Raw genomic sequence first — 13,810 nt, 5'->3', positions numbered from 1 at the left:
TGACGGTCACTTCCCTTGTCCTGCTGGCCACACTATTGCTAATCCAAGCCAAGGTGCCCTTGACCCTCTTGACCACCTGGGCACTGCTGGCTCATGTTCAGCAGCTGTCAAGCAGCAACTCCAGGCACCCTTCAGGTCCTTTTCCTCCAGACAGCTTTCCATACACTCTTCCCCAAGCCTGTAGCACTGCGTGGGGTTGTTGTTACCCATCACTTGGCAGTGTTGAACTTGAAACAAGTGGCCTCATCCCATGGATCCAGCCTGTCCAGATCCCTCTGCCCTCCATCAGATCAACACTCTGACCTAACTTAGTGTTATCTGTGAACTTTCTGAGGGTAGACTCAATCCCCTCATCCAGACCATCAATGAAGACATTAAACAGAACTGGGCTCAACACTGATCCATGGGGACACCACTAGTGACAGGCTGCCAACTGGATGTACCTCCATTCTACACCACTCTCTGGGCCCAGATACCCAGACAGTTTTTAACCCAGTAAACTATGCACTCATCCAAGTCGTGGGCTACCAGATTTTCCAGGAGAATACTGTGGAATGAGGTGTCAAAGATTTTGCTGAAGTCCAGGTAAGATGTATCCACAGACTTTCCTTCATCCTCTAGGCAGGTCACCTGGTCATCACCTGGAGGTCAGGCTGGTCAAGCAGGATGCCTTTCCCAAACTTGTACTGGCTGAGCCTGACCCTTGGTTGTCCTGTATGTGCCATGTGATCATGCTCAAGATGATCTGTTCCATGACCTTCATGGGCACAGAGGCCAGGCTGACAGGCCTGTACTTTCCCAGATCCTCCTTCCAGCCCTTCTTGTGGTTGGGAATCACACTGGGTAGCCTCCAGTCATCTGGGACCTCCGCAGTGAGCCAGGACTGATGGCAAATGACGCAGAGTGGCTTGGCAAGTTCTTCCACCACCTCCCTCATCATCCTGTGATGAATCCCATCTGGTCCCACAGACTTGTGAGCATCTAAGTGGTCCAGCAGGTCACTGACTGCTTCATCCTGAATTGCAGGGGGTCTGTTCTGCTCCATGTCCCCGTCTGCCAGCTCAGGGGGCTGGCTGCTCTGAGAATAACCAGTTCTATGCTAAAGACTGAGGCAAAGAAGGCACTAAGTACATCAGCCTTCTAATTCTTTATGACCATGTTCCCCCCTGTGTACAATAAAGAATGAAGAATGCCCTTCACTCTCCTTTTGTTGTTGATATTTTTGTAAAAACACCTTTTATTATCTCTCAAAGCAGTGGCCAAGATTGAGTTCTAGTTGAGCTTTTGCCTTTCTCATTTTCTCTGTACAGGCCTTAACATCCTGGTACTCTTCCTTAGTTGTCTGTTCCTCTTGCCCAAGTTGTATATCTATATATGCACATAAATGTGCATATATTAATGTATTAATGTAATTGAGACTTTTTTATACATACTGCTATAATCTCCTTCAGACCCTAACACTAGATATGCAACCCCACTTATCCACAAGGGAAGCCTGTTACCTTTATGTTTGCTCACACTCCTCTCTGCTCCACAGACATAAACTATTTGTTGCTCTCAAATTGTTCAACTTACTAGTACAATTATATTAATCACAGCATAACTATTTCCAGAGGATACATTGCTTGAAACTATTGCTCTGTTTCTGATCTGAAAAAAAATTGATGTGCCTGAACACCAATGGTCTGCAAGAAGAATGCTGATTCATAAGTACTGATTTTGATAAAAGCACTGCAGAAGTATTAGTAAAGCATCATAAACCATGTGAGGGAGGATGGCCACACCTGAAAAAATCAGGAAATCAAAAGGAGAATCCCCTATACTTGTATGCCTCATTTACTGAGACACAGATGGCCTAAAATTTCATAATACTTAATCCCTCTTAAGGGACAGTACCTGTCAAATAAAACCTAGTAATATTAATCAGACTATCCTTCAAAGCATTGCTGAGAAGCAAATCAAGTAAGTATTATCTCATTTTTATGGATGAAAAAGATGAAACCCTAAGAAATACCTCAACCAATGGCTCAGGCTGAACTGAGAATATGTCAAGACCCAGACTCCAAACAACACAGTCCAGCATCCTGTCCTCCTTTAAGCAGAGTAAATTACTTTACTGCTGTGGCAGCTCCCAAACTACTTCACAGTGGTTAGCACTTGGTAGACCTATAATTCAGGCAGGCACTTGGTATCTTAGTTTAGAAACCACGAAACAGAGGCCATCTGTTCCCTTCACTACTTTTAATGCAACTTGTCCAGACTAGGGTGGGAAATTTAAGGCAGAGGTGGATCTAATTTCATGGAAAGCATTCACCTGTGCAGATTCTGAGGCAATCTTCAGCTGCCTAGCTTTCTCAAAACACACTAAGAGGAGGAAAAGGTCTGCAAATGAGATTCTTCATGTAATAAATAAATAGCACATATATATGTCTGTATCCTTAGAGAATCCTGCATTCTTCTAATATGATCTACGTGCTTTATGTTGTTTGCAACAACAACTATTCCAGAAAGACTGGTTGTAAATAATCACTTATTTGTAAGTCTCAGCTTAAAAGCAGTAACAATCATACCTGTAAAGTGTATAGTAAAGATATTTCGCTTTTCTTAAGCCTGAGTCATCAGAAGAGGTAAACTGCACAGTGAAAAGCAAAACCATCTCATATTTGCAATTGCAAGCGAAAAAGTTCATCACTGTACTCTGCTCATTTGATCACTTTTTTTGAAGCACTGTATAATCATTTTGCTTCTTTCTTGCTTCATGAAATAAATTTCCCCACAAAGAAATTACATTATTAAAATCTTTACATTTACTACTTGTGTGGAATTTAAGAGGCATAAACATAGCAAAAATAAAATAATGAGTACATAATACAATGAGTATATAATACAGTACATTTTAATTATGCTCAGGAACTAAGCACAAAGGTTGGAAGGGGAAATTGAAAGCAACAGCTTGGCATGCCTATTCACCTGTACCATAGATGGTGGTTTTTAAACGTCCTTCTTTTTGTATCTGCTAATTTCTTATATATTACAGGAGAGTGTTTCTCCCACTGATTCAAAAATCAATTTTTCTTTGGACCTCTTTAGCCCATCTAATCATTGTCTTTTAGCTGCTGCAGAAGTTATAGTTTTAAGTTGTCTGTTAGTTTCATAGCTTTGACATTCAGACATTTTAGGAATAAGAACCTGAGATGTTCTTTGAACTAAACTTTATTCACCATAAGTGTAACTTCAAGGATTCAAAACTACTCCTAAACTTGGGCTAAATTTGAGAAAATCAAAACAAACAGGGAATGCAAGGATTCTGCTTCTGTAGTTTTTGAACCAGCAAAACCTCTTTTATCCTCCTCCTTTTGGAATTGCATAAATTTTGTACTAATGGTTAAGAATGATTAAACCTCTACAATGAAATATAATATTACCAACATTTGGTTTTATTTTAGTGATATGACAAGGTTTGTATAACCATGTTTTCTTCTGTTTCTCTTTGTTGGTTTAACTAGAAACAGGGAAAAAAAAACAATAAAAACACAAACTCCCAAAAAATCCCCCCCAAAAACATAAACCAAAAAACCATAAACCAAAAAAAAAAGCCCATAGAACTTAGAAAATAATCTAGTACTATTTCATTAATCTGGATGAGGAAGAAATATTAATTACAAAACCTCCTAATAAATCATATCCCTCCACAAGCATGTATTGTCAGAACTGGTTGATATGTCTTCTCTGAAATTGTATTCACTCTTACATAAGAATTAGGTCAAATAAAAAATTACTCTTACTATTTAAATGAAAATAACACTGATAGGCATTTTATGTTTCTTGCAGTCTCTTTCTAGAACACTACTTCAGTCCTAAAGGATCATTTTTTCTTATTTAATCTTTCCCATGGGACAAAAGTAATAATTTCTAATGCTTTACTTCAAATTACAGCATCATAGTGATAATCACTTACAAATCTGGAGCTGCCCATGAGCCACCAGATTCCTAATCACACATCACTTGTTATCACTTCCAGAATAAGCTGGACCACCCTATCCCTGATCCTCTCCCTGCTTTTACAGACCTTTTCTTCAAAGTCAGTCTTATTTGGTGCAATGTTTAAAGTCAGTCAGTTTGAACAGAAAAATCAGAGTATTTGCTCTTTTGTCATTTTCCTTTGTCTTCTAATTTCATGTGCTTTTCACAGCTCCATTACGTGCATTTAAGAAGGGAATTGAAGAAACAGGACTATTTATTAAAAGCAGATAACCACAGGTTCTTCATCTCTTCCTCCTATCCCCTTTCCTCCACTATTGGTCTGCCATCTACTTTTCTAACTTTTTAAAAAGCTAACACAAAACTTAAGCCAGTGAACATTTTGGTGCATGATTTGGCCCACACATGGTTATTTTTATCCTGAGATACTCTGAGTAAAGATCAGACCTCCTGCTGTAGGAGCACTGTAACAAAGATAGTTCTGTCTCTGTGATAAAAAATTATATCTCCAAATTGGACAGACACAAGCAGTGGCACGTCCTTACAGTATTGTCTTCCGTGTTCCCAATTATACAAAAAAAGCTCAGCTGTGTAAGAGGATTACTTGCTGTCACAATAAAACATCCCAAAATGTATCATTTACAGTGGGAACAACTCAGCTCCATGAACTGCTTAACCACACTGCTAATATAATCAAGGCTGCATTAAGCCAATCTATTGCTACTGTGAAAACAACTTACATAACAATAGTCTTTTCTTCTTCATTTGCCATTTCTCCTACACTTTAACAAAACAAAAATCTGTGCTTCAGTAAGTCTACTAAAAGTCTGATTGACTAGTTTCAGATACAAATAGATACATCTAGCAAGAATAATTTCCACAAAGAGAAAAATCAAAAGGCAAAGAAATACATTTAAGTAATAGAGTTCTTTCTGATGCATTTCAGAGTGAGAATTATTGGAACGTATACTCCTAAAGCATTATGGGAATCATTGGCATAATGAACTGATAAAAACTTAAAAACTAAGATCTCTGCTTTTCCACAGGAAAGGCAGGCCATAGCCTGCAGCAATGCAAGTACCTCACATGCTCCACTTCTTCCAGTACACCAGATGCAAATTCAAAAGCAGTACACAAAACTGAATATTTTGTGCCTGCTTAAAGTTTGGCTTACTTTCAAAGAAGATAAAATAATGCCAATATTTTACTCATGTGAAACCCATTCATTATGTTTTGCACTGAGACCACCAGTTAATTCACCATTTAGACATGTTTACCCCTACCCACCCATCATTATGTTTCTACATGTGAACATTCCTGAACTTTATGAAGTAATGAATGATTTAAACTAGAATAAACTGAATCAAAATCATTCATGAATAAATATCATGTCCATGTCCCACAGCTTGTTTTCCCTCAAACTCCTCTTCCCCTCTTAGGCATATGAGCAGCTTTGCCTTATGCCCCTCACCCTCTTTCTGCTTGAAATCTCTCAGTCCATTACTAGTCTTTCCTCTCTAGTCTCTCTTCATGATCTCCACCACCTATTTTGTAGCACATACAAAAACAGCTGTGGTACAAGTGTGGCACATATGGAGTTTTAAAAATAAATTATCATCTAAACTGATTCTCTTGCAAAAAACCTCCACTAAATACTTAATTCTACTTGGGTTTGAATTGGTGTTTTAATCAGTTTCTGAAAAAGATAAATTGTGCCATGGCATTTTTTGAGTAAAACAACTTAGTAAATCAAAATGAAACCACCGAACATTTAAATTATTCAGGATGTGTTTCTTTTCTATAGTGAAGGAAAAAGACATATTTGTCTAAAATATTTTGCCCAAATCTAAGTCTATATAGACAACACCAGATGAAGGTACAAGCAAGATTTGTGGGTATAAAGCATTCCCAGCACAGTACTGCTACCTCTAAGAGCTGTTTTAATGATGAAGAGCCAAAGAAGCTCTGTCACAGAAAATACAAACTGAACAGTCTCCTAAATCTAGCACGTTTTCCACACACAAAGAAACTGCATCAAACAAAAACAAAACAAAAAAACAAAACCACCAAACCCAGAGAAAATTCCAAACATATTACAAAGCAAAGCAAAGCAAAACAAAACAAAAAGACTTACTGTCTTCTTCAACATTTTGACGGCGTAAGGTTTCTGGGTCCCTTTCTGCCTGCATCTGTAGACAATGGATGTAGCCCCACTAAATTAAAAAAAAAAAAAAGGAAGAATAGTTGTAGTTGTACGTACAACTCTTAAAACTTGTTGATAAGCAGAGTTGCTTAACTGAAACTACATTTTCTATTCCTCCCACTTTGGGCAAAAATACCTCACTTTTCCCCACAGATGATACAACAAAAAAAAAACCTTCTAGTGTAAAAACTCCATTGAACCAGTACAGTTCAGCACTTATTCAGTCAATAAGAACTTGCAAGAGCTCAAGGGGCTTTTTGGTCACATCTTTTCTGCCTCCTGATGATTCCTGGAGGTTTCCTCAGCATACCAAGTGAACATATTTCTTGCCTCAAAATTCTGGCAGTGTATCTTGTCTTTGTTAAGGCAACACATTTGCAACAATTAATTGCTTTGGGTCTTTTCACTAACTGTTCATGGCAGTAATGTTGAGATGGAAGAGACAATTATTGTGCTGCTCCCTGCCCCCTTGCCCAAACAGCCAAATTTGGCAACCAAGGAAGCAAGCAGCACTTTTGGTTAGTTGAGTGGAAACTGATAGGGCTTTTTAATAGCAAAAAGGAATTGGACTTACAATCTTCTGGTTGCCTTCAAGGTTACTCAGTTGAATGTGCTAAATCTGAGCACTCATAAAATTATGGCTCTTCTGGGTGGAAGACACTTCTCTGAGCGGGAAGTTGAGCTAGACAGTCTCCAGGGGCAGGCTTGACTTGCTGTGCTTTACTTGTTACTGCCAAGGAAGCAATCTGTACTCTATGAACTAGTTCAAGAGAGGAAAAAAACCTCTGGTAAAACCATACTGGTTATGAACCATTCAGATACCTTTATATTCTATCACATAATGGATCCACTGAAGTGCTACATGTCAGCACTGAATTTAAGGCATTTTTGGAAACCTCCTGTTCTCAGGAGGTTTGTTACCCACTCTAAGACAGCACTTCTGAGTAGCTGCAGATTTTTAAGCTAGAGGGAACTGCAGTTTTCGTACATGACTTTCTGTGTAACCCCTTCAGAACTCCATATAGCAACTGTTCAGTGAGTGAATTTCATATAGACCATACACCAAATTCTACTGCAGATCTCTGAACCAGAGGAAATCCATCTCAGTATGTCTATAGGAAATGACCAGGAGCTGCACAATGACACAAGCAGCTTTCTTTAAAACAGCACAGTGACATAGCCATGCTTGACTATATGAATAAAGCTGTGACACAAGGTTTATTATTCTGAGCAGTGCTGTACAAAACTGCCACCCATGCTCTCCACTCCTGCCCCCTCAGCATGGGCACAAGCACCAGATAAGGCTCTGGGTAGGCACATTCATATTTTCATGAGTACATCCATGAGCATAAGAACTGGCATTTGATTGAGAAGATTTGTTTCAGAAAGGCCTCTTCATTAGGAAGGTCATCTATGGCATGGGTTATGCAGCTCAATCATCTGAGGGATTGCGTGCATCACACATAAAGTAATCTTCATCTCAAATGTGAAAATGATTTGCCTCTCATAACAGTATATTGATAAATGTGTGTGATTACTGCAAGATTCAGTGACTCCCAGAATCATTACATGAATTTAATTAGATCTTCTCTCCTTGGCCAAATCACAGAATAGATCTATTTGGCAAGTAGAAAAAAAAAACCATCACATTAAAAAGAATACTTCACATCTTATAAATACAACCAAAAAATGTTAAAAGATAGAATTCTAAGAACCTGCTGTGATGAGGTTTATATCTCCAGTATTTCACTGCAGGACTGTAGTGGGGAAGTCAGAGAATGAACTGCAAATCACTCTTGTACCCTGCTTCACAAATGCAGAATGCAATATAAACATTAAACTCATTGGTTTACACAAGTTCTTACTAAGAACTTTCTAATAATTATTGTATTTGAGTGAGGGCAGAATTAGGCAAGCTGTGCAGTTGATGATCCAAATAAATAGATTATCATTCCTGTGCACATCTCTAGGTGTTCACTGCTGATGTGCCAATGGAGGGCAGCAACTGCCTCTCAGTAATGCTTTTGCCACTGTTTCCTTTACCAGATTGTAATCTGGTGCTGCAAAATCTTCCATGTGAATAAGAACACCCCTGATGGTTTAATAGCACTGGCTTGGTGATGAGATGGACAGCTACACCACCAAGGGTATCAACACACCACCTTTAACAGTCCCTTTGACTGTATCCTGAGCTGGAAGCCAGGCAGCATAATGCTTGAAAAAGGCATATGAAAGCCAGGAGAGACAGGAATTTATGAAGGTGAACTCAAATGAGCTGTTTGACATCAGGCTCATTAGTCACCATTCAAAACACACACAAAGGGGCTACTTTAGAAATTATTCCCTATTGCAGAGATTTCTGAACAGCATATCCCTGGAGTCCTAATTTGGGGAAAAATTAATGACAAAGTATCACAAGACCTGGAAACACTTTCAAACAGCTCACTTCAAGTTTATGTTCTTATGCCCAGCTCTGACAAACATGTACCAACCAGCCAGGAAAGAGATCATCAAGACAACAGCTAACACAGCCTTTCTCTTCCATGCCAGAAAAGAGCACCAGAACTCAGGAACAGGATGGCAGTCTGCTTACACCATGGCTGGTGCAAAAATTAGCACAGAATTATCACTAGTACAGATATGATTCCTTGTCTCTTTGGTTAGGATATCTCCCCATTTGGAAAAAGAAGGCGAGAGGTGGGGGATGTCAGTGGTAGAAATCAGCCCATGGCTCTTAATGTAAAACGTGAAAACAGAACTGTCTTTTGCAAATAAGGGAGCTTTGCTCTGCTTGTTTTGGCTTCCTTCTGGAGCTCAGCAAGCTTTCTGTTGAATCAGCCCATAGAGCTTTCCTGAGACTGTGTGACTTGGAAGGTCACCATTTGGAGGAATTCGAGTTTTCATCACCAAAGATCAGTGGGAAGATTCAGCTGCAAAAATCTCATGTGCAACTGAAAAGCTGCTAATTGTAACCTCTTTCCCTTATCCTAAGCCTTTCCATATCAAACTTTGCCTGACATCCATTTGGCACTTGGAACCTCTTCCGGAATTTACATCAACAGAAAACTTCATGGAGCCTTTTGGTCAGAAAATACACATATGTGGAAACCTAGAATTCTTGCAGCAACACACCACTTTCCACAGGCATGGAATTCATGGCCAGATAGGCAGACCATAAGCCTTTCAATGCCCCATTCTCTGCAGGTGGTGTTTCACTTTGTCTTAGTCATAAATATCAATAGTGTTATAGAAAGAAATCACTAACTCAATAGTTAAGGCACAGATTTTATAAGAACCAGATATCAACACTAGTATTTAACCCCACAACATTAACAGTTGAAATGGAAGAAACTGAAAGGACCCTGAGCCCAAGCAACTCCTAACCACTTGCAGCAGTATATTGCAGTCTGTGACTGACAAGCGACCTATCCTCAACTCAGGCTAGAAAACAGAAAATAAGGCGCTCATTCTTCACAAGATTACTCACTGTATTGTGTTTGCCTATATTGAATTGATTCTGTCAGCTCTTCTATCTTTGTATATACATGCAGATCTATCTTTGCATATATTTGTACACCTTTATATGAAATGATTTACTATATATATTTGTGCCTGTAAGCATGAATTTATTTACTTTTAAAGACAATTAGGCTTAAAGGGGCATCCAGCTGCTGCTTTTTAGCATCTCTGCCTGGAACAATCTACCTGAACTCAAATCGTTAATTATTTGAAGTTGGATGGAACAATACACACACACACACACACCCACACCCACACCCACACCAAAAACAAACAAAAAAACCCCAACAAACCAACCAACAAAAAACAAACAAACAACAAAACCAATGAAACAAAACAAAAAAAGGCATATTCTTGGAATATATAGATAGACAAGTTAGAAAACAGTAACTAGAATTCCTGTATTGTTGAAAATATTGTCATTCTCTTCTACTGACATACATGTTTCTGCCTGGAAAGATGATTAATGATTCTGTTAAAGATTTACTTTTAAAAGCCCAAGTGTAGCTGTGAACATGCTACAGAACAACAACAGCAGCAGCAGCAACAACTAAAAACCCAAATAATTTTACTGTGTATGCTCTAATCTTTACTACACAAATATGTTTCTATATCCAGTTTTAAACTTACAAAAAACCTAAAAATAACACATACATCCTAACAACTTGATCCTAATGGAAAACAAAAGCACTCACTCATCTGATACCACCTAAAATAAGAAAATGACAACTCATGAGAAATCTCATGTCCTGTGCATGGAATGCATTGCAGCTGTGACACACACAAGTCAGTGTTACCACAGAAATAGTAAACTACAAAATACTGAAGTACAAACACTTCAGCATCATGATAAACTCACTGACCATTTAGTCAAATGATTGCCTTAAAATTTTAAGTATTAAAAGTGCTACTTAATATGTGAAATAGACTAATAGTTAAGGACTGACCTCTGCAATTATGTTGTTTTCCACACAAATTAGAAAAATGTTTTCATAATATTTAAAATGTACATGCAAAACTTCCCTCCACAAGATAAAATTTGTTGAGCATTCCGGATTATTTTCCCTATTATCCTCATATGCTAATGAATTTCCAGTTATTTTAGGAGGACAGTGTTTTAGAAGATGCTCAGCAGCACCATAATGCCTGCAGTGAGTCCAGACTGCAAAACTGAGAAAAAAGGCATGGTCACACTTCAAATACATGCAGTCAAAAATAGTGGTGTCAGCACAGATGGAAGGAAGGCAGAAACGCCCAGGAGGAGTGTTAAGGAGGTGGAAGTGATCAGCAGAATTTTCACATAAAGGAGAAAACGGAATTTGCAGGATCCTGCAGTGGAGACTGGCAGAGAAAGAAAAGACAAAGCAAGAAATAGAATTTGACCCAGTTTGGAAAAAGCCTTTCTTCCCCCAAACCCACAAAACGCTTCTCCCTCTGAAACAGGAATGGTGACAAAAATGAAATGTAGCCACGTGTTTATTTGGTCACAGGAGACAGAAAGGGTGAACTCCTAGAGCTGCAGTTTTTATAATAAAATAAACAGTCATTGACAGTATTTTCACTGGAAGTAGGAAATTTGATCTTTTCAAAAGTAGGTCAGCATCTCCACACCATGCCCACTCATCCTGGGATTTATATTGTCTTTTGAATCAACTCAGTACAAATACACTCCTCAATGTAATCTCTTGTACATTTCATTTGGATTAAATTCCTTAAATTCTGAATTGACTTTTGAAAAATAAATTGGTTTGTGCTTCATGCAGTCACAGTTCTTACACAATCTAGTTTGTCCAAAAAAAGTCAGGTGAAGAATGACTGGTCCCAAGAAAACTATACGTAGTAGAAAGCCATGGAAATATGTGCTGCCAAAACTGCAGCAACAGATCAAGGTCCAGGACTGATTTCCATAAACAATAATGGCTTTTTGTACATTTTACAGAAGCATAAAAGCACATTAATTTACTCTTCCTCACATGTACACTAGAAGGCCAAATGGATTTATAGAAATTAAATTAGTTCAAAATTAAATGTCCTGTTTGAAGTTAACAGACTAAACAGGGAAAAAAATAAAGGAAAAAAGAAACAAAGTTATGACACACATAGAAATGAAAATTAGTGGAAAAAATGCACACTCCGTGGCATTAATGCTATTGCCTTCACTTAAAGAAGCACATACATATAAATTTGGAAATTCTCACAATGCACAGTTCATGTGAAGTGCCCCAGACTCACTTTCTAACATAATCTGACAAATAGTTCTTTAATTATTCAACTCTAATCTAAAAGCTTCTTTTAAACACCAACAACTACATATACAGGGCTTGCAGGCAATTGCACACAACTGCAGCCCTCCCTTCCCTCTCATTTCACAACTTGTAAAGAGAATGGAAAATTTCACAAAACTCACGTAATTTAGGAAGAGGAAAAAACCTTTGAACTCCCACATTCTTACCAAGAATAAAATTAATCTTTAAATAAGGCAAGGTTAGTGGAAAAAAGGTATATAGTTCTGGAAAAGAGAGCTAATTCCATTGCGTTCCAGAGTTTTGGCTGATTTGCTTTAGAGAATGAAAACATCCGTACATTTTCAGTTATTCAGTCTATAACTTTAAGCTGTTTAGTTGATTTTCTAGTATTTGAGGTGAAAGGACTTTTGATTGATTCCTGATTAGACTGCCTGCAAGGCAATGCAGTAGACCAACAAGATATTTTTTTAGATTCAGCCTTCACTGCATTCAGCAGAAAAACAAAAGGAGAACAGCCAAAGACATACATCCATTGTAAATAAATTGTAGTCAACTTCCACAAAGTTGGCTCTTGAACAAAGCTTCAGGGAAGACTGCTGAAATGAAGATATGAAGTGAAGATAAGAGCACTTCGTACCACACTGTGTAAGAAAAATGTATAGAAAATATATTCACTATTTCTTCTTTTTCCTGTAGCCCCTTTAAATGTTGGATTAGAGGCACATAACTGTATTTCTAAAACAGCAGGTGAGTTCTCAATAGGAAAAGCAATTTCTTTCCTACCAAGTCTGAAAAAATCATGCCACTGAAAGGTGACTGAAAATGAACTTGTCATAGTATGAACTTAACTTTTCAACATGAAAGTCTTGAGTCCAACAGATCCTGACACCAATTCTGAATATTTTATTTAGAACTGAGTTTCCTTTGCGAGTGCTCTTCTCTTTTCAGGGACTGGGAACTACTTACCTATTCACTTTTGGGCAGTTCAATGAAATACAGAAAGCAAAGAATACGAGGTGGAAGAGTGGACCAAGTAAATTGTTAAAAGCTCATGCATATTTTTGTCCTTGGTACTGAACACTGAACACAATGGAGCACGTTTTCAAAACCAGGTGTTTCCACTATCTGTGTAAGACACAGATCCAAATTCTTGGGCATACTTTTACAGCCACAGATGCTGTGCATGCATTTCCTGTCTATGTGACATTTCCTGCACCTACTGACCCTCCCAAAGCACCACACAAAGCCTGATGACTGAAACAATGAAAAAAGCTCCCCTGGAAATACATGTCTTACTTTAAGCACCATTTAAATCACTACCTCATGGGCAGCATTTTTCTACTCCCGTTAAAAGATAGTAATGAGGAATAAACATTATTCATTTAATCTTTATAAGGAGTGCATGTGAGGAGAAAGAGCGCTGAGCACTAAAAACGTTGTAAAACCTTCTAAAGCATGTTGCAATAACTTCCTTACTGGACCGTTGCAGAATTACCTGCATCTTTTTTCTCTGGTGAAACATTCCTTCATCAGGAAGCGTTTTAGAGAGTCTGTACATTGAGCAGGTGTCGACATTATTGATCACTGCTTTTCATGACCATCTCCAGGTGCAGAAGGCAAACTGGCCTTTGCACTAAATGACAGCATGTGGTAATATGAACATCTTCACACATACTTTAATGACTCTAGGTTTTCCTGGCCAAGGGAAGGGAAGTAGAACAGAGCTTATGGACTTTTAACAGCTTGCTCTGTGTATAAAAGTAACCTTTTAAGATCAGGCAGGGAAAAATTCACAGCTATTCATGCCTGCATGTCTAAATCTGGTGTTGAAAAACTTCTTAGTGAGCTAATTTAGGCCTGG

The 13,810-nt window shown here is 38.3% G+C and overlaps 1 protein-coding gene across 2 annotated transcripts in view; it reads right to left on the bottom strand.

The window, feature by feature from the left end:
- Window positions 1–13,810, bottom strand: part of CAMK4 (calcium/calmodulin dependent protein kinase IV) — a 156,227-nt gene that overhangs the window by 87,064 nt on the left and 55,353 nt on the right. The window contains exon 2 of one of the 2 annotated variants that reach the window (XM_071580090.1): window positions 6,116–6,194. The exons of the other annotated variant lie outside the window; for it this stretch is intronic. Coding sequence (XP_071436191.1) covers window positions 6,116–6,194 — 79 coding nt within the window. The remainder of the gene's footprint in view (window positions 1–6,115; window positions 6,195–13,810) is intronic. 2 annotated transcript variants of the gene reach the window in all.

This window comes from Pithys albifrons, chromosome Z, assembly GCF_047495875.1.
Source record: "Pithys albifrons albifrons isolate INPA30051 chromosome Z, PitAlb_v1, whole genome shotgun sequence".
Lineage (NCBI taxonomy): Eukaryota > Metazoa > Chordata > Aves > Passeriformes > Thamnophilidae > Pithys > Pithys albifrons.
Note: the sequence above shows the minus strand (reverse complement) of the source record. Positions and strands in the feature narration are given on the sequence as shown.